The sequence below is a fragment of the Poromitra crassiceps genome (assembly GCF_964638095.1).
Source record: "Poromitra crassiceps genome assembly, chromosome: 11".
In the NCBI taxonomy this organism is placed as follows: Eukaryota; Metazoa; Chordata; class Actinopteri; order Beryciformes; family Melamphaidae; genus Poromitra; species Poromitra crassiceps.
Genome location: NC_139643.1, coordinates 45457310 through 45481366, shown reverse-complemented (window position 1 = coordinate 45481366; position 24057 = coordinate 45457310). Strand labels below are relative to the sequence as shown.

Here is a 24057-nt window from a genome sequence, read left to right as displayed (position 1 = left end):
TCAGTGTGCACTTCAGCAGTATTGTGCACTATCCAAACAGGGAATTGAACCAGCATCTCTTTAGCTTGAAGGCAGCCTCCGTAACCATCATGCCAGCCTCCTGCTTTCATTATCTTTTAATTCAGTGTTTTAGTGTCACATGAACTCAAGTCTCTGTCCAGCTGTCCTCTCTTACCTAGAGTCATGTTCTGCTGAAGAGCAGCCCTCAGCCCCATTGGATCTACAGTAGAAGACGAGTAGACCATGAGTTAACCATCTGAAGTCATTGTACAGACATGGTATTACAGTCTGTGATATTTTCAGATCTCAGATTGTACAGCTGAGTCCAAACAATTGAAGAGAAGGAGAAGAACTTTAATTGAGTGTTATGGGGTCGGATTAATGCAAGTCTCTGTCTAAGCTATTCTCTCTTACCTGGAGTTGTGTTCTGCTCAACAGCAGCCATCTCCATTGGATCTGCAGCAGAAGACAAATAGACAAGCAGTTAATAATGTAACTACGACAATTACTTTATTAAAGTCCTTGTTATTACAGTTTGTGATATTTCCAGACCTCAAATTGTACAGCTGAGTCCAAACAATTGAAGAACTTTAATTGAGTGCAGGTTCAGTGTCTTCATGGTGAGTCTCACCTGGTACAGCGCTGAGAGCGAGGGCACAGAGAAGAACAGAGGTCCACATTGTTCAACAAAGTCGGGCTATATTTGCGTTAGCTGGCCTCACAAAACCGAACAACGGCGTTTCCAGATAATCAGTCTCACCTTGCTTATCAACTGGCTCTGTCAACCCACTATTTAACTTTCCAGCTACTGTATGAGCACGTTCACATGAAAGAGGCTGAGTTTTCAACAAATAACCAATCACATGCAACATAGACAGATCCAGAGAAGGAGATTTATAAGATTAAATTGATTCCCAGCATTCAGCTGGGAAAAGAAAAGAAAAATTACATAGGGACACACAATTCTTATCAATGGCCATCATTGAGAGACTGTTCTTTCTTGTCATAATACAATATTGTCACATTGAGACTGTGAGAAGGTTTTGTATTCACAAAGTCACCATGTTGGAAACTTGGGGATTCCCCAAGAATGAACAGTAGGCCTACATTTCACTATTGTGCTCTAACTAATGTAAGTTACCTGATACTTGGTAGACGTCCTCATTTATGGCCAGAGTGGATCAAATGCTTGGGAATTCATCACAGATGTGACCTAAAAATATCATATCTCAGAAATAATAAACGATCACGGAAATCAATGTGGTTCTACTGGCCTGTAAACATTGTCGCCCGGCTACTGTTTTCTAGAACCAGTGAAAACTCTAGCAGCAGCGTTTTAAACCAGTTGAAGGCGATGGAGGGAGTTCCTGAGAGTAATACCTGTGTAAAGGGCATTGCAGTAGTCTAAACGAGAGAAAAAAGCATGGACAACCTTAAGATAAGATAAAAGGATGAACTTAAGTTGATAAAAAACAAGATTGTTCAATCTTCTTAACTTGGCCACAGAAGGGGGAATCAAACAAAATGCCCAAGTTTCTTGCAGTAGGCTTAATGTTGTGTGATAGGGCACCAAGAATGCAGGCTGAAGAATGCAGATCATTTCAGGTTTCAACCATCGTTAATTTTGAGAAGTCCAGCAGTTAATATTGGAGAGGCAGGTAGTAAGTTGGGTTAGGCTGCTATGATTAGAGCAGTGTTTCCCAAACTATGGGTCGGGACCCAATTTGGGCTGTGGACCTGTGGGGGGTGGGTCGCCAACTGGTCATCATGGCAACTCATTACCATATGTTTTTTGTGAGTTTGGGTCCCAGGGAGACACAAAATGTATCTTTTGGGTCCCAACATGAAAAAGTTTGGGAAGCCCTGGATTAGAGGAGTGTAAGTTATGGGGCATATATCTGGGTATCATCAGCATAACATTGGTATTGCACATTGTGCTTAAGCCTGACCCAAAGGCAGCTACATAGATATCGAACAGTATCGACCCCAAGATTGACCCTTGAGGAACACCGTGAGTAGTACACTGAGAGACAGAGGTTGGGGAATTTCTGACAACAGCAGAAAAGGTTCTATTGGACAGATGGCATAACAAGTTGAGAGCAGACCCTTTGAGACCAACCCAGGTTTCAAGAAGCTGTAGAAGGACGGAGTGGTCAACTGTATCAAAGGTCAAGTCTAGCAGGACAAGAATGGAGCTGTCACTATTTTCTGCAGCCAGGAGTAACTCATTTGTCACTTTGACGAGGACCGTCTCAGTACTTTGTAAAGCTCGTAAACCAGACAGATAGTAATCGAAAATACTGTTAATATTCAGAAAATCAATCAGCTGAGAGGCAATAACAATAGTACACATGTTTACATACAAGACTAGATACTCCAGTCTAATTCCTGGGGCCGGTTGCATAAAACACCTTTACTTAAGATGTTCCTTAGACTAGTCCGAGTTAAGGTTTCCATAAAATAAACTCGGTTCCACAAAATAATAACTTGGACTATTTTAAATAATGAAGACTACTTAGCAGCTAACGCCCAGCCTAGGTCATCTCACAGTGCACTCCCGCTTTCTTTGAGGTTGTATAACCCATTGATTATTAGGCTCGCCCCCTTTCGTTGATGCTGTCTCCTCATCCATTCACAGTTTCACTCCCCGGGCGCTGTACGAGAAAGCGACCACTGCTCCTGGCCTGCCCCCCGGAGGAAAGGACATGCCTGGATGGGTTAAATGCAGAGGACACTTTTCACCGGCCACCGTCAGCATGAGTGTGTTGTGGCCGCATGCATGTATTGTGGTGTTCGTGTGACAATAAAAGACGGGCTTGTCCATTACGAGAGAGTTTACCACGTTGCATGTGGCAATAACCAATCAGCCCAAGCTATTCCTTTCCAGCTGATCCCAATCACCTAATCAGCGTAGTATATCAGGGTCCATGTTTTACTCTGTTTGCTATGTGCTGTGTATGTGCCATGTGTCATTTTGTCATCTCTGAAGCAGTTGTTTTCACCCCACCTCCTACCCTGACCACCACCATCATCATGACTCCTGAAGAATTCCCTATGGGAGATTTCCTATCCTATTCTTCACTGACCACGCCCTCTCATCATCTCAGGAGGAGCGTCATCATATCGTGGAGTCATACGCCAAAATTAATTTGTTGTATCATTAAAGCTTGTTAAACGTTCTACTAGTCTCTCATTATTGAAACACCCTTAAGTCTTGTCGTTAAGTTTTCCTTAGAATGTTTAACCTTAAGGAGAAGACTTAAGGGTGTTTTGTGCAACCGAGTTCATTTTATGGAAATCTTAACTCTGACTTTAAGGAAAATCTTAACTCAAGGTGCTTTGTGCAACCGGCCCCTTGGACCAGGAATCACTGAGTCAAGCCACTGTCAGCATTACATCCTTGAAAATTCAACTGGCTGTGAAGTGTTCAGTTGTCTTGGTACATTTTTTGCAATGAGAAGTGTACATATACACAATACTTGCTATTTGAAATGGTAGTTCTACCATGCCAAAGCCATTTTGAATGGAAAATAGTATTCTTAATTCTGATTCTAATAATTCAATTTAACATGAGGCTTTCTGGCCAGAGAGTGAGGGCATGATGTGAGGGAGACAGAGGAACAGCCCCTCAAAATGTCTGTGCACATCCCTGCTCTGTCCGTACTCCTAAACACCTCTTTCTTCTCCGACCTTAGCTGTCTGAGTTTGGCTGCAAAGGGTTTGTCTTCATCGATACAATGTTGTTGATGTCGATACAATGTTATCACTTTGAGGATGTGAAAAGGTTTCATATTCACAAAGTCACCACATGTTCTCAGGTGCAGTGATGGGAATGAGTTTAATCATCACTGTTGGAAGCTATAATTTTCTGCACACTCAACATGCAACAGTAGGCCTCAAGGCCAGATTAGCAAACCCAGGGGCCCCTGGGCACTGAAGCTCTGAGGAGTGGCTACAAAACTCTGACTTTATGTGGTGATTTGTTTTTGTGAGTGAATCTTTTCTCTCCAAACGAGACGGCTTTCGAAAGCCAAGAATCTGCTCTTTCCAATGAAGTATAGCTCGTCTCTGAGAGATGAAAACTCACTCAGTAGGCTGTCAAAGAACAGCAAAAAGTGTTTAACGTTTTACAGATAAAACTACAAGTTATGTCTTATACCTTTGCTGTTTTCCAATCAAAAGTTGTGTTTGACTTCATAAAAACGCTACTAATTGCTACTCCTAATGCCTCTTCATCATCTTAAAGCGTTGTTTTTTACAGTCATCGTGTTTACAAAGCCATATGGAGGATTTTACATGGTGGTCATCTTCACAGAATAGACGAGCTTTGGGTTCAGTCGACAGCATTTCCTGGAAAACTGGCTGACGTAAATTATTTCAGTTCACGTCGATTCTATTGGCTCTGACGCTTCCATAGAGGTGTCAATCATCGAAATCGGCCAATGGGGTCCTGATATATCCCTCTGCGTATCGCCCCAGGCTTTGCATGCAATTTCAAGAAGCCCTTTTGATGCATTTCACAGAGTAAAAATACAGATATAAGGCTTGAGGGTTATCCAAACCATAACGCATATTAACTGAGTACCTATAGTGATATGTAAATAGGAGAATAAAAAGGTATTTCAGTCTTCTACCATAGAAAAGTCAAATGGCACCCATGATGCCCAAAATGTGCCCAGATCAGGTCCGCCTGGGCCTACATGTAGTAAATCATCTGTAAAATTGCTCTGGTTCACTTTCTAAGGATTTGCTTTGATACAAGCACTCATACGATATTAGTCTACTGCTCCATAGAATAATTTGGCTACCAACCCATGATTTTCAGGTGCTTTTCATCCAAAATAGTGTTGTTTTTTTAGGCGGAGCTTGAATTTTTATTTTTTTGCCATGTTCCAACTGATTGTACTCTGATACAGTACTTTTGTAATTGATTCTGACACTTCTACAGCAATCTCACAGGTGTTGGCTAGCTTTTGAAAAAAATAATTTTCAGAAAATACCCTGTAGTTGTGGAGATATACTCCATTCAGTTCGGGCATGTCATTTTCGGCAGGTGATCTGAAAAATAGGCTTAGGGATTAACAGGTTTTAATCTTCTTGGAAACTATTTTTATTTTACTTTTATTATTTTATAAAAAAAAAGAAGAAAAAAAAGGGCCCCTTCATACTGAGGGCCCCTGGGCACCTGCCCGGGTTGCCCATATAGTAGATCCGGCCCTGGCTAGAGAGACTGTATTCCTGGTTTTTCTTTAACTTTCGGTAGTCTATGCTGCGTAAACAATAACCATGTTCGAAAACATGTATGTTAGGAATAACACTCCCGTCAGTGCTCCTGACCAAGGCAATGGCGAAAGAACTGGAGTTCGTCCCCGGGCGCTGCACTGCGGCTGCCCACTGCGGCTGCTCACTGCGGCTGCCCACTGCTCCTAGTTCTAGGAAGGTTCCTAGTAGAGGATGAATCAAATGCAGAGGATGAATTTCCCCATGGGGATAAATAAAGGATAACTTAACTTAACTTAACTTAACTTAACTTAACTTAACTTAACTTAAATTAACTTAACTTAACTTAACTTAACTTAACTTAACTTAACTTAACTTAAAGACAATGCTTTTCCTTACCTGGAGATTATGGGGGGTATTGAGGAGACAGACAGTAGAAATGGACCGGGGAGTATAACCAAAAAGCGCCCAGAGGCATCAGGCACAGTGGGAAGAGGGTTGGCAGGGGATCAACTAAACATGGCACACCCCTTGGCTGGCAGGTACAAATAGTAGACCTCTTGCTCCTGACTGTCTCATGTATCGATGACTATTCTTGGGCACGACAAGCCATCCACCAGCAACTGCGGTATATTGTGAATGTCAGTGTTCAGAGGTGGCGGAGACGGAAGAGGTGAGTGAATGTAGTTGTAGACCATAAAACCTTTATTGTTTAATGCCTCCCAGAATATGCACGCACCTGGAGGCAACGTGCATAAAATGCTGGTGCACTAAATGTCTTCAGGGGTTCCAGGCATTACCCACTTTGGTAAGACTTTATAATAACGTTCAGTCGTAAGTCATTCATAAGCCTTTAGTTAATGATGAACCATTTACAAAACATGAATATACATTTGTAGATGATTAATAAATGTTATGTTAACATATACAAATGTGTTGTAAGTCATCTATAAGCCTTTAGTAAATTAAGTGTTCCTCACCTGTTGTAAATGATGTGTAAATAATCTACAATTAATTTCCAAAGCTTTCTGCATCCCCTAATCTAAAGTGTAAGTGGTTCTCAAATTTTTTCACATGAGGGACCCCTAAACTGACAAAGATTAGACCACGGACCCCCATTTGATAGGATTTTGTCCCATGGTCCCCCATACGATAATAAGATTGATGTAGTAGGTTAGACTTAGATATAGTAGGTTAGACTACTGCAATAGCCTTTTTTCTGGTCTCTCCAAAAAAGAACTTAGGCAACTTCAACTCATTCAGAATGCTGCTGCTAGAGTTCTAACGAAGACTAAGAAAGCTGATCATATCACTCCAGTTCTTAAGTCCTTACACTGGTTGCCAGTGTGTCAGAGAATAGATTTTAAAATACTGTTATTAGTCTATAAATCACTTAATGGCCTAGGCCCAAAATACATAGCTGAATTGCTCCCACGCTACGAACCGTCTAGAACTCTTAGGTCAACAGGGTCCAGCTTATTAACTGTCCCTAGGATCAAATCAAATCACGGGTAGGCTGCATTTACCCACTATGCTTCTGCTAGCTGGAACAAATTGCCTGAAGACCTCAGATCTGCCCCAACCTTACTTACTTTTAAAAATAGACTAAAGACTTTTATGTTTACCGTCGCTTTTAACTGCTGACAGCTACTATGCAAACCCAATGAGTCCTCTATAAGTTTTAGCTCTTTCTGCAACTGCCGCGCCTGTTGCTTATTGCACTTTTTATACTCTTTTTTTTTAAGTTTTGTTGTGATGCTTTTAATTGTCCATTTTATGAAGTTGCTTAATGCACTTTTTATACTCTTTTTTTTAAGTTTTGTTGTGATGCTTTTAAATGTCCGTTTTACTCTCTTCTTTTCTTTTATTTTCCTGTCAACCATTTTATGTGAAGCACTTTGAATTGCCTCTGTGTATGAAATGTGCTATACAAATAAACTTGACTTGACTTGACTTGACTTGATGCTTTTAGATGCTTTATTACAGGAAGTGTATAACACCCATGACCAAAATAGTCATTGTGTTACTCATGAATGGAATTATAGCGAAACTAAATGACCTCCTTTTGGCTGGGGACCCCCTGGAACCCCCTCAAGGACCCCTGGGGGTCCCCGGACCCCCATTTGAGAATCACTGGTGTAAACCATTCATGACACATAAATGTGTTACATACAAGGGGCTAGCTCTTTTTGTCGAAATTGAAGGAAATGCGGAAGTGTCCTCTTTGCCTGCAGGGGGCGACCCACTGGTTTGTGGATTTCTGTTTTGAAGCCTCAAGTATGGCCTCAGTAAACACTTTCCTAATGTAGAAAGAACAAAGGAAGTCCAAGGCAACTCTTCAAGAATATTTTAAAAAGCCTTTAATAAAATATGGCTTCCACCGACATGTTTCGGTCAAACTGGCCTTTCTCAAGGTGATTTACAGAAACAATGGTTTCTGTAAAGTAACTAGTAACTGTAACTAATTACCAATTTTCAGTAACTTTCCCAACACTGTTGAGGAGCCATCCTAATTTATTTGGAGTATGTCTGTCCATGGCCGTACCCAGGATTTGAGAGATCCCGAGGTCATTTTAGCACAGCGTGGGGGGTCCAGGGAAGGGGGCAGGAAAATATTGTCCATTTTAAAGTAACATGCTTCAATCTGGTTCACTTTGAGAGCAAAATTAAGAGGCTAGATCTATAAAGAACTACATACGGTTGCTGTTGCTTTAGACTGATAGAAATAATAAATGTCTCCCCACATAATATAGAATATTCTACATACAGGTTACATATTATGGTAGAATACAGGATTAAATACAATGGCCCATCTACACAAACATCACTTACAGGGGAGTTACTTACCCATTCACTTCAATGGAACTGTCCCCAAAGTCTAGCCCCAATGCAAAATATTAACGTTGTGGTGAGAGTTATGTCTCCTCCTTCTATAGGCTATAGCACACAGAGAGGAAGCAAATTGTTGCATTTCTGATCAACTATGTCATATATCATGTTATTTATGAGGGCTTTAAAACATCAATGACAGATGAATAGATCTGGGGGCCGGGGCTGTTTTTTCTATAAGAAATATAAATTAATTAATGAATAAAGAAAATACCGAGGTCATGACCTCGGTGTCGTCAATGGTAGTTACTGCCATGTGTCCGTCTAGGCGAGAGAACAGTCCAAATCTGCATTAATAACAGTGTCAAGTCAAGTCAAGTCAAGTTTATTTATATAGCCCTAATTCACAAGCATGTCTCAGAGGGCTTCACAGAAAGTATGTCTAGCTGATTCTAGCTAACACAACAGTAACAAGAATATACAGAATAAAGATAACATTTGAACAATTGATAATATAGAAAATATAGAAATGAAGAGAGAGCAGAGGAGAGAGCAGGAGAAAAAACAGTGGATGGTTAGGTTTCACTTATGCCAACAATACTGTATAATACAGTGTTGGAAATGGTTAGACCCTAACGGAGGATGGGGAGTCCCGGACGCGGTGGAGACCGCCCCCTGCCGCGCTATACGATATTATTTCTGAATGCTTGATTATTTTTATTTTTTTTTACTCATTATACCATTACAGCTACGTAAAAATCTCTTACAAAGTTACAAAGATCGCTGAGCTCTACTGATTATTTCCCCTTGATTTTCTTCATGACAGATTTGACACATTGATTGCTGCTTATTCAGCTTCCAAATACATGTTCTCTGCTCCCTTCATGTTGCCCCCTCTCCACTGCTCTGCTCTCCACTGCATTGCAAGACATTTCTTAAGGGGAACCTGAGGAGGAATACCGTTCCCCCTATTGTTCTCATCGTTCCCTCACAACGTTTACTGTGGGAACTCCATTCCCAGGTGTCCCCCCGCCCCCCCCCAGGCGTCCCCCCCCCCCCCCCCCCCCCATTTTCATCACTGCGTATATATCCTGATGATGACATGACGACTCTCATGATGAGATTGTGACTGAACTTGTATTGATTTAGTTGTTGTAGCAACAGGTTCATAACACAAGCTTGGAGTCATATGATTTGTTCCTGGTTAATGATATCATTTGTATGTGTGTGTCCCCCACCCCCCACCCCCATGTGTCTCTATTCTTACCATTTCAAGAGCTCATCAAGGCGGTAACACCATGAACAGGCTAATTCTAATTGCAGGTAAGGCACAATGCAAATTGATTAAATATACAGTATATATTTTTTAATTAAACCTTAAAGCCTACTTACCAACAAAATTTGTGATTTGGAAGGTCTCTGTTGCACCGTTGGCAGCTTGGGTGAGTTGAGAAATTGAATCAATCTACACCGGCTTATCAGCAACTGCAATCCTGAAATGTTACATGCTGTTAAATTAATAAACAGAAGCATGAATTTAATGACAGATTAATTATATGAATTATAATTGATTATTGTTCAAAATGTAACATGCTTATTCTTCCATTTCAGCCTCTCCTGACAGCCTGGGATATTTGGCACGCAACAGTGAGTTTAACATTACACACAATATATCAGAACACTTAAAGGATAAGGCTTGTGTCAAAAAAATCCTATGAAAATAACAAAATCAGCAATGAATTTGTTTCGCTAAAGCTGTGTTCACACCGAGATATTTATTTTTCTCCCTGTCGCTCGATTCAACCCTTTAGAATTGCTCTGTCGCTGTGTTTAAATCGCTCGGCAAACCGGGAGTGCACTCCGCCCTCGGGCCGAGGTGTTCATACTCAGAGCTCGGAGAGAGGGAGAGACTATTTGTGCACAATGTTGCGACTGTTGGCAGCGAAATTTCGCTCGAGTTGGGATATTTCATCTCGGGCGACGAGCAAATTTTCGCCCTGTTGCTCTGTCTCTGTCGCTCGGACGCCCAGCGATTTTTCTCCCCTGCAAATATACGCTCAATCGCTCATTTGCATTGACTTTGTATGTAAACTCGATGCCAGCGGAAAACGTTAATAGGTCGGTGTGAACGCACCTTAACAAGTCTCGTCCATGTAGGCGATGCCCATGTCTGTCTCAGTAGCCATAGAACAACTCCATTGTATTGTGTAAAAAAAAGAAAAGAAAAAAGATGAAAATCACATCAAAGAGCCTATGACAGATATTGCTAGTTAGATTTTGTTTTAAATGTATTTCAGCTTATCCTTAATTCTTCACCTTCGGTCACCTTTAATTACTGTACAATTTACAGAATACTTAAAACTGACTTTCACTCCTCCAGATCCTACTCCTCTTCCACCTACAGCCACTCCAACCTCTATCACCCCCACCAAGGGACCTGATAACTTCTGTGCTGGAAAGGCAGATGGGCACTATTCCAAGCCTGATGCTCCTGGATCTTTCTACAATTGTGGCCATGGCATGACCTATATCAAAAACTGCAAAACTGGCTTAATCTTTAGAGACGGCTGCAAATGCTGTGACTGGCCTCCAATCACCCCCATCATGGGACGTGATAACTTCTGTGTTGGAAAGGCAGATGGACAGTATTCCAAGCCTGATGCTCCTGGATCTTTCTACAATTGTGGCCATGGCATGACCTATATCCAAAACTGCCAAGCTGGCTTAGTCTTTAGAGACGGCTGCAAATGCTGTGACTGGCCTCCACCTATAGCCACTCCAAATCCAATGACTCTGTCTACAACTAAAAGCCAACCTACAAGTTGTAGGTGGGTTTGTAGTACAGCCACTCCAACCTCTATCACCCCCACCAAGGGACCTGATAACTTCTGTGCTGGAAAGGCAGATGGGCACTATTCCAAGCCTGATGCTCCTGGATCTTTCTACAATTGTGGCCATGGCATGACCTATATCAAAAACTGCAAAACTGGCTTAATCTTTAGAGACGGCTGCAAATGCTGTGACTGGCCTCCAATCACCCCCATCATGGGACGTGATCACTTTTGTGCTGGAAAGGCAGATGGGCAGTATTCCAAGCCTGATGCTCCTGGATCTTTCTACAATTGTGGCCATGGCATGACCTATATCCAAAACTGCCAAGCTGGCTTAGTCTTTAGAGACAGCTGCAAATGCTGTGATTGGCCTCCAATGATAGAGAACCCCCAATAGGGAATTCTACAGGAGTCATGACATTGGTGGTGTTCAGGGGAGGAGGTGGGGTGAAGTAACTGCTACGGCAAAGATCATCACTGAGGGGTGACACAGAAGGTTAGTTACAACACTGTAAAATGTGAGGGAACTGATATAGAACTCCAGTTAGGTGATTGGCCAGCCAGCCAGAGAGAGGGAAAGCGTGGGAGACATTGATTGGACAGGAATGACGGAGCGTGCATATTTATGAATGAGTGATATAACCTGAACTGTTGCTGCAAGGGAAGAGAGATGAATTAAAAGGAACAATGGATTAATGAATGAGATGGTTAATCAGACATTGACTAGGGGAAGTAGTCTTGCATCATTGAAAATAGTCTGAGACATTATTTAAAGAGTCACACATCATTACACATTCCATAAGATGTCATAGCTATGCTTTATATGTGGGTGTGGGTGAGTGGCACATCCAGGGTGGGAATGTGGGTGGATGCTAAATGTGTGTGGGGATGATGTCACATGTCATGATAACTGTCATGATAAATTTTATGTTATAGTAGATGTGTTGATGCCCATGGTGATGGGCTGGTGTTTCTGTATGTATCACTGCTACTGTTATCTGTATGCTGCAGCTTGAGCTTGTCATCCACAACAAGTTTCTCCTAAGGGAGACCAAATAAAATAATCAATCAATCAATCAATATCATAGCCTCGGCTTGTAATATGTTATTTCTCACTGTACCTTAGTGCAATACGGTACTGTCTGTTGGTCAATGTTCTATATGTGTGTCCAAGTGTTACTCTGCTCTTATCTTATCTTCTATCTATAAGTGTCAAGTGTCTGCAATGTGCATGGATCCACTAGACCCCCGCCTAACATAATCACGTGCATTACCAAAAAGTGTTGTTAGGCAATTTCTTGTGATTCATCACTGTTGAAGAATACATGTCCTTTATGCTTACAATTCAGACAATAGAACCGAGAAAGCAACACATTTATTTTATGGTCAAGCTCACTTCCTGTTCCTGTTGTCATTTTAATCAAATATACTCAAATGTACTCGGGTATCGCTCACACTCACACACAGCAGAATTTTCACAGGGAAAGGATACATTTTAAATGCTCTTTTAACTTTTTGCAATGAAATAAAGTATGTGGATGGATTCAAATTGCAATAGTGTACGGTGTTGTGTTGTGTTGTGTTCAAAATTAAAGAATGTAAAATATACCAGTTGAATTTAAACTACAAATAAAATGATTAATTGAGACATTTTTCATTCAGCAATGCGTCTCATCCTCTTGTGTGCAAATTCATATTACCTTTACACCCATGATTCATTTTCAACATCCATAGTGGTTGTCAGTGAAACTAGAGCATTGTACTTATTTTACCCTATTCATGCATGCACAAAAGACTAAATAGTGCAATGACATTGTTTCCAAGGTTAAAAAAATCTGGCTGCATGTAATCTTAGCCAGTTTTGGAATCTGGCTATGCACATTTTTCCATATTTGATAAAGAACTATCGTTTTACATTATCATCTATTATCAGCAGCCAAAGCCAACTTTTACCATCACAATCTAAAAAATAAATTACAATTACATTACAACTTCCTACCTTAAAAAAACTAACTGATTATGGATATGAAAAATGCAAATGGCCTCCACAGAGTTGACCAGTGATCATTTTTCCACAGCAAGGCCAACACAATAATGTTAATCACACATTAAAACGTACATTAAAAATAATGTTAAATAATGTTAAATAAAGTTTTTGAGCCTGAGTTATAAATGAGTGACTCAGAGCTAGTTCTGCTTGGTCCTATAGCACAGGCTTAGGATTGCACTCATTACCAATACTGCCTTTCCCTTACAGCTCATGAACAGATTTGTGGGGATCAGGGAGCTTCTGAATGTCACAACTCCCATGGGTCCACTTCAATAATGAGAGACTAGTAGAAAGTTTAACAAGCTTTAATGATACAACAAATTAATTTTGGCCTATGACTCCATGATATGATGACGCTCTCCTGAGATGATGAGAGGGCGTCGTCAGAGAAGAATAGGTTAGGAAATCCCCCATAGGGAATTCTTCAGGCGTCATGATGATAGTGGTGGTCAGGGGAGGAGGTGGGGTGAAAACAACTGCTTGATGATCAGCAACTGAGAATGACATACACAGATAGCAAACCGAGTAAAACATGGACCCTGATATACTACGCTGATTAGGTGATTGGGATCAGCTGGAAAGGAATAGCTTGGGCTGATTGGTTATTGCCACATGCAGCGTGGTAAAATGTGAATGGATGAGGAGACAGCATCAGCGAACCCTCAGCGCCCACAATGTCCCAGGCGGGAATTGAACCCAGGACTTTCTTGCTGTGAGGCGAGCGCTACCACTGCACAGTGTATAAAGCTCAAAATGTGTTTTGGAGTCAATGTTATTTTGATAGAGCAGGTCACATTATATTGAATGAATTAAAGAAATGATAAAATAATGTATTTGAGATTTACAATATTTGTGACATTATTTGTGTAATGGCAACTGTCCATTCTGCAGAAGTGAGATAGTCATGTGTCTAGGGGTGTAGTCTTGTTTATTTAATTAATTAAATCAAATTGCAATGACAAGCATAGCCCTTAGACCTGCATGTATTTTATAATATATAATATAATACAATACAATACAATACAATACAATACAATACAATACAGTATAATATAATATATGGGGGGAAGTACACACTTTGTTGCTATGAAGTTTATAACCTTTACAAACGGCCAGAAGAACAATAATAATGAATGCAAATACATTCATACAATAGCATTAAGGTAAAAACAAAACAAAATTATGAAAAAGCATACAGTCAATCATGCAGAATCTCAATACGTTTATAACAGACCACATTTTGTGAAAATCGGTTCAGAGAGCCCCCCCCCCGACCGCAGAGCCATAGTGTGGCATCCTAACCCCCCCCCCCCCCCCCCCCCCCCCCCCCCCCCGGCTTGGCTTTCTTCTGTGTTCTCGGTATTCAGGACAGGTGACATGCATTGATGATAAGCTTTCCTCGTGCCCCGAGTCCGTCTACGGTGGTTCCATGTTGATACGACAAAGCGTTGTACCCGAACCAGGGCTTTACCTACTTTCCCATACGGACCGTCCTAGTCCATTTACGGTGGTCCCGAGTCCATCGGACAACATTCTGTCCCCGAAGTCCTAATATTGACACGAAAGTGGGTGCCCCGGGGGGGAAGGTCCGTAGTAGTAGCAGTTACAGTAGCAGTAATATACTGTAGTAGTAGTAGTATCAGCATTAGTTGAATACCTGCTTGGCAGCCTTGGACTCAGTGTCTACAAAGGCCACTAAATGGATCAGAGTGCATATTCTGGAAGAACAAAGACAAAGACACCAACAATTACATTAAAATTTATTAACATCATGAATGTCAAATATTGTAGTGAGAAAGTGTACATTTGTTCTTATCCATTAGATTACCTGTGGTACAGCATGGCCAAAAACTGGATCACAACCAGTAAGGCATAGGCCAGTAAGAACATGAAGCCGATGGGCTCGATGAAGATGTTCTTTCCAGTGGGTTCCAGGTTGTGGTCGACCATGGGGATGGTGATGGTGATGGCGGCTTCGTTGGAAGAGTTGAAGATTTGAAGGGTGAATGTTGCCACCAGCCACAGGGCATTACAGATGAAGTAGACGAAAGTGATCTATGCATGATGAGAAAGGATCAAATAAGATTACTTTTGTGGACAAAATCCTGGCCTATGTGGGGAAATTGTTCCTCTTTCTCCTGTCCTGCTGCTTCATAGACTGCCATCTTTGATATTTGAAGAAAATCCACTAAGAAAATTGAGCACCTGTCTGCATCCTGTAGAATGGGGTGGGGTTCAATGTTGAACGTTTAATCCCGCCTCCTGTGATTTCATTGGTTTAACTGTCGAATGTATGTGGGGTTAAACGTCAATTGTGATTGGACGCTAGCTGTTAGCGTTGAGCGTCACACTGATAGTTGTTGGCGGGTAGTTGGTGTATGGAGAACAATGGAGGCATCAACAATTGCTTTTCACGCTGGGGTTCTGTGTTTGAGCCCAGCGTGTTCAAAATCCACATTTCAAACATATAAGTCACATTCAAAGGTAGTCTTTGCTGATTTTCAATCCGCGTTGTATCATTATAATGTGGGTAATATATGCAGTTGGCCTTTACCTTGTCTTCATGTTTTCCTGCACCGAGAGCTCTGCACTTTCTTCCAGGCACTTACGTGTCACACGCTAAGTCTAACTCTAACATAACTTGTTTCTGGCTTAGTGATATTACACTGAAGCACATGCAATTCAACTCCATCCTGTGGTTTGGGAAAGACAGCTACCTTGTTTCTGAGCTGCCTGAGGTCATTTGTGATTTTTTCCTGTTTCTTTTTGTCCTCAGGAAGAGGTCCTAGGTACTTTGTCTGCAGTTCTCTCCAGAACGCCTCCTCATCCTGACAAGAAATGCAGAAACTCATTAGACAAAGTTACATATATTGTACTTTTTTTGTATGTCAGAAATATTTGCTGATGCTTCCAAACCACATTCATTGTTTTTATTTCTATTTGTCAGTTAAAGGTACATTCAGTGATGTTTTTGTGTTAAAATAAGTGTTAAATGGCTCTATATTCTGACAGCAATCACTGAAATAGAATGTTTGGTCAGTGACTTGAAACCCCCAACCCCCCCCCAACCCAACCTGTCCTCTATCTCTCTCCTGTAGTCCTGTGTGTGTGTGTGTGTGTGTGTGTGTGTGTGTGTTGAGAGAGAGAGAGAGAGAGAGAGAGAGAGAGAGAGAGAGAGAGAGAGAGAGAGAGAGAGAGAGAGAGAGAGAGAGAGAGAAATAGAAGGCTTAAAAAGAAGCAGCATTAGTGCATTACTGAGTCTATGTTGTGGGCTATATAGCCTATTTCATCATTTAGGGGATACATATTGTTCCACAATAGTATCAACATATTGTTTGTGCCTCGACCTCAGTTTGTTAGGCTGGACGACACTGTATCAGATATCATCTGGACAAAAACTGGAGCCCCTCAAGGAACAGTTTTAGCTCCTTTTTTCTTTATTCTTTATACTGCGGACTGCAGACATAGTGAGGCCAGGTGTCATATGCAGAAATTCTCTGATGACACTGCTCTTATTGGTCTCATCAACAAAGGTGACGATCGGGCCTATAAAAAGGAGATTGATTTATTTGTTTCCTGGTGTGATGACAATTTTTTACTGCTCAATGTTGAAAAAACCAAAGAGCTAGTTATTGATTTTGGGAGGAAGAAGGCAGAAGTCTCCCCTGTCATAATTAAAGGGTTGGAGGTAGAAATAGTCCAGTCCTATAAGTATCTCGGTGTCCACCTGGACAGTAAGCTGGACTGGAAGAAGAACACACATTCTGTGTTCAAGAAGGCCCAGTCTCGACTTTTCCACAGCTTAGATCGTTTGACATCAGCAGGTCACTTCTTCATGTGTTCTACCAAGGTATCCTAGCTAGTGTCCTTTTTTATGCTGTGCTCTGCTGGGGGGGCAGCCTCACAGTCATGGACAGAAATAGGATAAACAAAATGATTAAAAAGGCTGGCTCATTGATTGGCCTTCCCCCTGATTCCTTGGAGATGATTATAGCCAAGAGAACAAGGAGAAAACTGAACTCTATTCTTTCTTTTGAAGGCCATCCTTTGTTTAATGTATTTAATGCCCTGCGCAGTTCGTTTAGCAATAGGCTTTTGATGCCTCGGTGCTCTACTGAGCGATTTAGAAGATCTTTTGTTCCTGCTTCTGTAAAATTCTTTAATGAACACTGCTAGCTCTGTATTGTGAGGCTCTCTCTCTCTCTCTACTGTATTATTGTTATTGTGCTGTATGTTACTGTTTCTTGTTTGTATCTGTACTCGCTCTGGTGGCAAACCATGTTTCCCCTCTGGGATTAAGAATAAACACCATACCATACCACACCATACCATACAGATTGAACATGATGTTTAGATGGCTGGGTTAAGCAAAGTGCATTGGTACATTTATTATTAACAGCTAAGTTGTATAAGCGAGGGAAAAAGATCGGATCGGATTGATATCGGTATCGGCAGATACTCAAGATTGTGGTATCGGTATTGGATCGGATATCGAAAAAGTGGGATCGTGCCATCCCTAATTGTACGTATAATTCTTATCCACTTTTAACAAGTGTATATGGTGAGCCTAGTTTTCTAAAACAAATTAAATAATCTCCTTTCGATGTGATTCAAAGGCAGGCAATTATGATGAAGTGATAAAGGGAGACCTACTACACACCTTGTCAAGTGTTTCTTCTTTCAGGTACATGTCATCAGACATGCTCTGTAGCTGTGACACCCAGCCTGGAGAGAGCATGGACATGGGATTGAAGAATTTCAGACAACATGACAACATTTGAGAGTCTACTGGAATGTCAGTGTTTGGATGTGTATCTAGCCTTACATTGATTAGTACATATGAAAGGAGGTTTCTCTTGGCTGAAAAAAAATCAGAACTCAAAATCAGTAAATTACAGCGATTAATATCATACATCCATTTGTCTGTCTGTCTGTCCATCCATCCATCCATCCATCCATCCATCCACCCATTCACATGTTCAAACATCTCACACTTCAGGTTGGCAGCTCAGGAATCTATTCCAGTGTTTCACCGCAACACATTCTCATTCCGATGGCGTCCTATATTGGCGCTCTGTCACGCACCTTGTGCATCAGATGTTAACGAGCACGGTGCCGTTGTGTGCAAATAATGTATGCCCAGTGGCGGACCATTAAACAAGCAAGCACTGTGTGGGTGGACCTCCCATACGGAAGAGGCATATATACACATATATGTAGTAAACATACATGTAGTATATGTTCATATAAGTATTTGACATATATCCACATATATATCCAGGATATATGTGCATATATGTGCATATGTATCACAATATATGAACATGTATGGAATTGGAACGTTTCATATATGGTCCATATATGTTAGTCCTATATAATTATATATGTGCATACATGTATAGATTGTATATGGACACATATGGTAATTAATGATATGTACATTTGTATGCATTGACACTATACAGACATATATGCTTAATACATATAAAACTATATATGAATAATAACTATACATACATATATGTTTTATTTTATATGAACATATATGACTATTACCTGTGTATAACTGTATGTATTTACCTGTATTCGACATATATCCACCTATATATCCAGGATATGCGTGCATATATGTGCATATATATCACAATATATGAACATGTATGGAATTGGAACGTTTCATATATGGTCCATATATGTTTGTCCTTTATAATTATATATGTGCATACATGTATAGATTGTATATGGACACATATGGCAATTAATTATATGTACATTTGTATGCATTGACAGTATACGGGCATATATGGTTAATACATATATAACTATATATGAATAATAACTATACATACATATGTTTTATTTTATATGAACATATATGACTATTACCTGTGTATAACTGTATGTATTTATCTGTATTCGACATCTATCCACCTATATATCCAGGATAGATGTGCATATATGTGCATATATATCACAATATATGAACATGTATGGAATTGGAACGTTTCATATATGGTCCATATATGTTTGTCCTATATAATTATATATGTGCATACATGTATAGATTGTATATGGACACATATGGCAATTCATTATATGTACATTTGTATGCATTGACACTATACGGGCATATATGGTTAATACATATAAAACTATATATGAATAATAACTATACATACATATATGTTTTATTTTATATGAACATATATGACTATTACCTGTGTATAACTGTATGTATTTATCTCTATTTCGACATATATCCACCTATATATCCAGGATATATGTGCATATATATCACAATATATGAACATATATGGAATCAAAACACATATCTCTTAATTAAAAGAAATATAATTTTCCAAATTATTTTTGATTGAACAACATCTCAGAAGTGAAACCCACCATAAAAATGGTTAGTTTTGTGCAAGACTTCCAGCACTACTGGATATTTTCAAGGTTTGTCCAGTGTGCATGAGATTTAAAAATAAGGGTTTTTGACAGTGGAGTCATTAAAATGCCCCATAGTCTATATTATGGTTTTAGTGTAAACATTATATATTATATATGATTTAGACGCTCATCGTAAAGCTGATTCCAAATATATAATTTAAAAGCTTCATAAATTAAATCCTGTGGAGTTATTAACCATATTAGATCCCTAATCTCTGCCCCAAATGCATCATGGGACTTCCATGCAAATTCTGGAGAAATGTTCACGCCCCCTCCAACCAGTCTCTCTGCTGCACCCTGGATTACTTACATGAACATAGATGATCACATGTATGAGAATACTCATATATGTTAATTGCTTATATGAGCATACCTGCTGACATGTAAGTAAAGTCTTCTATGTTAATTGCTGATATACACATATATGTAGACATATGTAAGTTTAACACTATATGTTCAATGCGTACACAAACATATATGATTACATGTATGAGAATATCCACATATGTTAACTGATTATATGAGCATATATGTTGACATACATAATAGTAATCATATATGTTTAATGCTTATACGAACACATATTTTGATATGGAAGAGAATAACATATATGTGTGTTGCTTGTATTTGCATATATGCGGAAATATGTAGAAATATTCTTATATGTTAATTGCTTATATGTACATATATCTAAACATATGCGAGAATAACCCTGTATGTCCATTACTTGTATGAACATATATGATCACATGTATGAGAATACTCATATGTTAATTGCTTATATGAGCAAACATGCTTGCATATGTAAGTAAATTCTTATATGTTAATTGCTGATATGCACATATATGTAGACATATGTAAGTTTAACCCTATATGTTCAATGCTTACACAAACATATATGATTACATGTATGCGAACATCCGCATATGTTAATTGATTATATGAGCATATATGTTGACATACGTAATAATGATCATATATGTTTAATGCTTATATGCACACATATTTTGATATGCAAGAGAATAACATATATGTGTGTTGCTTGTATTTGCATATATGCGGAAATATGTAGAAATATTCTTATATGTTAATTGCTTATATGTACATATATCTAAACATATGCGAGAATAACCCTGTATGTCCATTACTTGTATGAACATATATGATCACATGTATGAGAATACTCATGTATGTTAATTGCTTATATGAGCATACATGCTTACATATGTAAGTAAATTCTTATATGTTAATTGCTGATATGCACATATATGTAGACATATGTAAGTTTAACCCTATATGTTCAATGCTTACACAAACATATATGATTACATGTATGCGAACATCCGCATATGTTAATTGATTATATGAGCATATATGTTGACATACGTAATAATGATCATATATGTTTAATGCTTATATGCACACATATTTTGATATGCAAGAGAATAACAGATATGTGTGTTGCTTGTATTTGCATATATGCGGAAATATGTAGAAATATTCTTATATGTTAATTGCTTATATGTACATATATATAAACATATGCAAGAATAACCCTGTATGTCCATTACTTGCATGGACATATATGATCACTTGTATGAGAATACTCATATGTTAATTGCTTATATGAGCATACATGCTTACATATGTAAGTAAATTCTTATATGTTAATTGCTGATATGCACATATGTGTAGACATATGTAAGTTTAACCATATATGTTTAATGCTTACACAAACATATATGATTACATGTATGCGAACATCCGCATATGTTAATTGATTATATGAGCATATATGTTGACATACGTAATAATAATCATATATGTTTAATGCTTAAATGCACACATATTTTGATATGCAAGAGAATAACATATATGTGTGTTGCTTGTATTTGCATATACGCAGAAATATGTAGAAACATTCTTATATGTTAATTGCTTATATGTACATATATCTAAACATAATAGAATAACCCTGTATGTCCATTACTTGCATGAACATATATGATCACATGTATGACAATACTCATATATGTTAATTGCTTATATGAGCATACATACTTACATATGTAAGTAAATTCTTATATGGTAATTGCTGATATGCACATATATGTAGACATATGTAAGTTTAACCCTATATGTTCAATGCTTACACAAACATATATGATTACATGTATGCGAACATCCGCATATGTTAATTGATTATATGAGCATATATGTTGACATACGTAATAATAATCATATATGTTTAATGCTTATATGCACACATATTTTGATATGCAAGAGAATAACATATATGTGTGTTGCTTGCATTTGCATATATGCGGAAATATGTAGAAATATTCTTATATGTTAATTGCTTATATGTACATATATCTAAACATATGCAATAATAACCCTGTATGTCCATTACTTGCATGCACATATATGATCACATGTATGAGAATACTCATATATGTTAATTGCTTATATGAGCATACATGCTTACATATGTAAGTAAATTCTTATATGTTAATTGCTGATATGCACATATGTGTAGACATATGTAAGTTTAACCCTATATGTTCAATGCTTATACAAACATATATGATTACATGTATGTGAACATCCGCATATGTTAATTGATTATATGAGCATATATGTTGACATACGTAATTATAATCATATATGTTTAATGCTTATATGCACACATATTTTGATATGCAAGAGAATAACATTTGTGTGTTGCTTGTATTTGCATTATGCGGAAATATGTAGAAATATTCGTATATGTTAATTGCTTATATGTACATATATCTAAACATATGCAAGAATAACCCTGTATGCCCATTACTTGCATGCACATATATGATCACATGTATGAGAATACTCATATATGTTAATTGCTTATATGAGCATACATGCTTACATATGTAAGTACATTCTTATATGTTAATTGCTGATATGCACATATGTGTAGACATATGTAAGTTTAACCCTATATGTTCAATGCTTACACAAACATATATGATTACATGTATGCGAACATCCGCATATGTTAATTGATTATATGAGCATATATGTTGACATACGTAATAATAATCATATATGTGTAATGCTTATATGCACACATATTTTGATATGCAAGAGAATAACATATATGTGTGTTGCTTGTATTTGCATATATGCGGAAATATGTAGAAATATTCTTATATGTTAATTGCTTATATGTACATATATCTAAACATATGCAAGAATAACCCTATATGTCCATTACTTACATGAGCATATATGATCACATGTATGGGAGTACTCATATATGTTAATTGCTTATATGAGCATACATGCTTACATATGTAAGTAAATTCTTATATGGTAATTGCTGATATGCACATATATGTAGACATATGTAAGTTTAACCCTATATGTTCAATGCTTACACAAACATATATGATTACATGTATGCGAACATCCGCATATGTGAATTGATTATATGAGCATATATGTTGACATACGTAATAATAATCATATATGTTTAATGCTCATATGCACACATATTTTGATATGCAAGAGAATAACATATATGTGTGTTGCTTGCATTTGCATATATGCGGAAATATGTAGAAATATTCTTATATGTTAATTGCTTATATGTACATATATCTAAACATATGCAAGAATAACCCTGTATGTCCATTACTTGCATTAACATATGATCACATGTATGAGAATACTCATATATGTTAATTGCTTATATGAGCATACATGCTTACATATGTAAGTAAATTCTTATATGTTAATTGCTGATATGCACATATGTGTAGACATATGTAAGTTTAACCCTATATGTTCAATGCTTACACAAACATATATGATTACATGTATGCGAACATCCGCATATGTTAATTGATTATATGAGCATATATGTTGACATACGTAATAATAATCATATATGTTTAATGCTCATATGCACACATATATTGATATGCAAGAGAATAACATATATGTGTGTTGCTTGTATTTGCATATATGCGGAAATATGTAGAAATATTCTTATATGTTAATTGCTTATATGTACATATATCTAAACATATGCTAGAATAATCCTATATGTCCATTACTTACATGAGCATATATGATCACATGTATGGGAGTACTCATATATGTTAATTGCCTATATGATCATATATGTCAATTTATATTTGGATCACATATATGATCCTCACATATATATGCATATATCTCAGGTGGGTTTGTATGCAAAGTGCATACATGTACATGTATGGTGACATATATGTCGGATGTATGTCCATATATGTGTATATATGCCTCTTCCGTATGGGCTGGGCCAGCACCTGGCTCTCCACAGGTTGGGTTTAAGCATTGGGTAGGGGGTCTCAGGTTGGGTTTAAGCATTGGGTAGGGGCTCTCCACAGGTTGCGTTTAAGCATTGGGTAGGGGGTCTCCATTGGTTGGGTTTAGGCATTGGTAGGGGTTCTTTAGGGATAGGCATACTGTAGGGGGGGAGGGGGGTTAGGGCTAGACACTGGTACCCACTTGGTTGGGGTTAGGGTTTAGATATGGTGGGGGGCTTAGAGTTAGGGTCTCCACGGGGAGGGGAGGGGGCTGGAGTCAGAGCCCCCTTCCTCCCCCAAGCCTTCCACTGGAGACCCTAACCCATAACCAGTGAGAGGGAGA

At 38.5% G+C, this 24057-nt stretch overlaps 1 protein-coding gene across 1 annotated transcript in view; it reads right to left on the bottom strand.

Annotated features, from left to right (window-relative positions):
• Positions 1–431: 431 nt before the first annotated feature.
• Positions 432–24057, bottom strand: part of LOC310785053 (chitin synthase chs-2-like) — a gene marked incomplete at both ends in the record, with an annotated part of 45781 nt that continues 22155 nt past the window's right edge. Inside the window, 6 exons of the mRNA XM_083646048.1 lie at positions 432–456; positions 632–642; positions 14588–14648; positions 14759–14985; positions 15648–15758; positions 17591–17655. Coding sequence (XP_083502174.1) covers positions 432–456; positions 632–642; positions 14588–14648; positions 14759–14985; positions 15648–15758; positions 17591–17655 — 500 coding nt within the window. The remainder of the gene's footprint in view (positions 457–631; positions 643–14587; positions 14649–14758; positions 14986–15647; positions 15759–17590; positions 17656–24057) is intronic.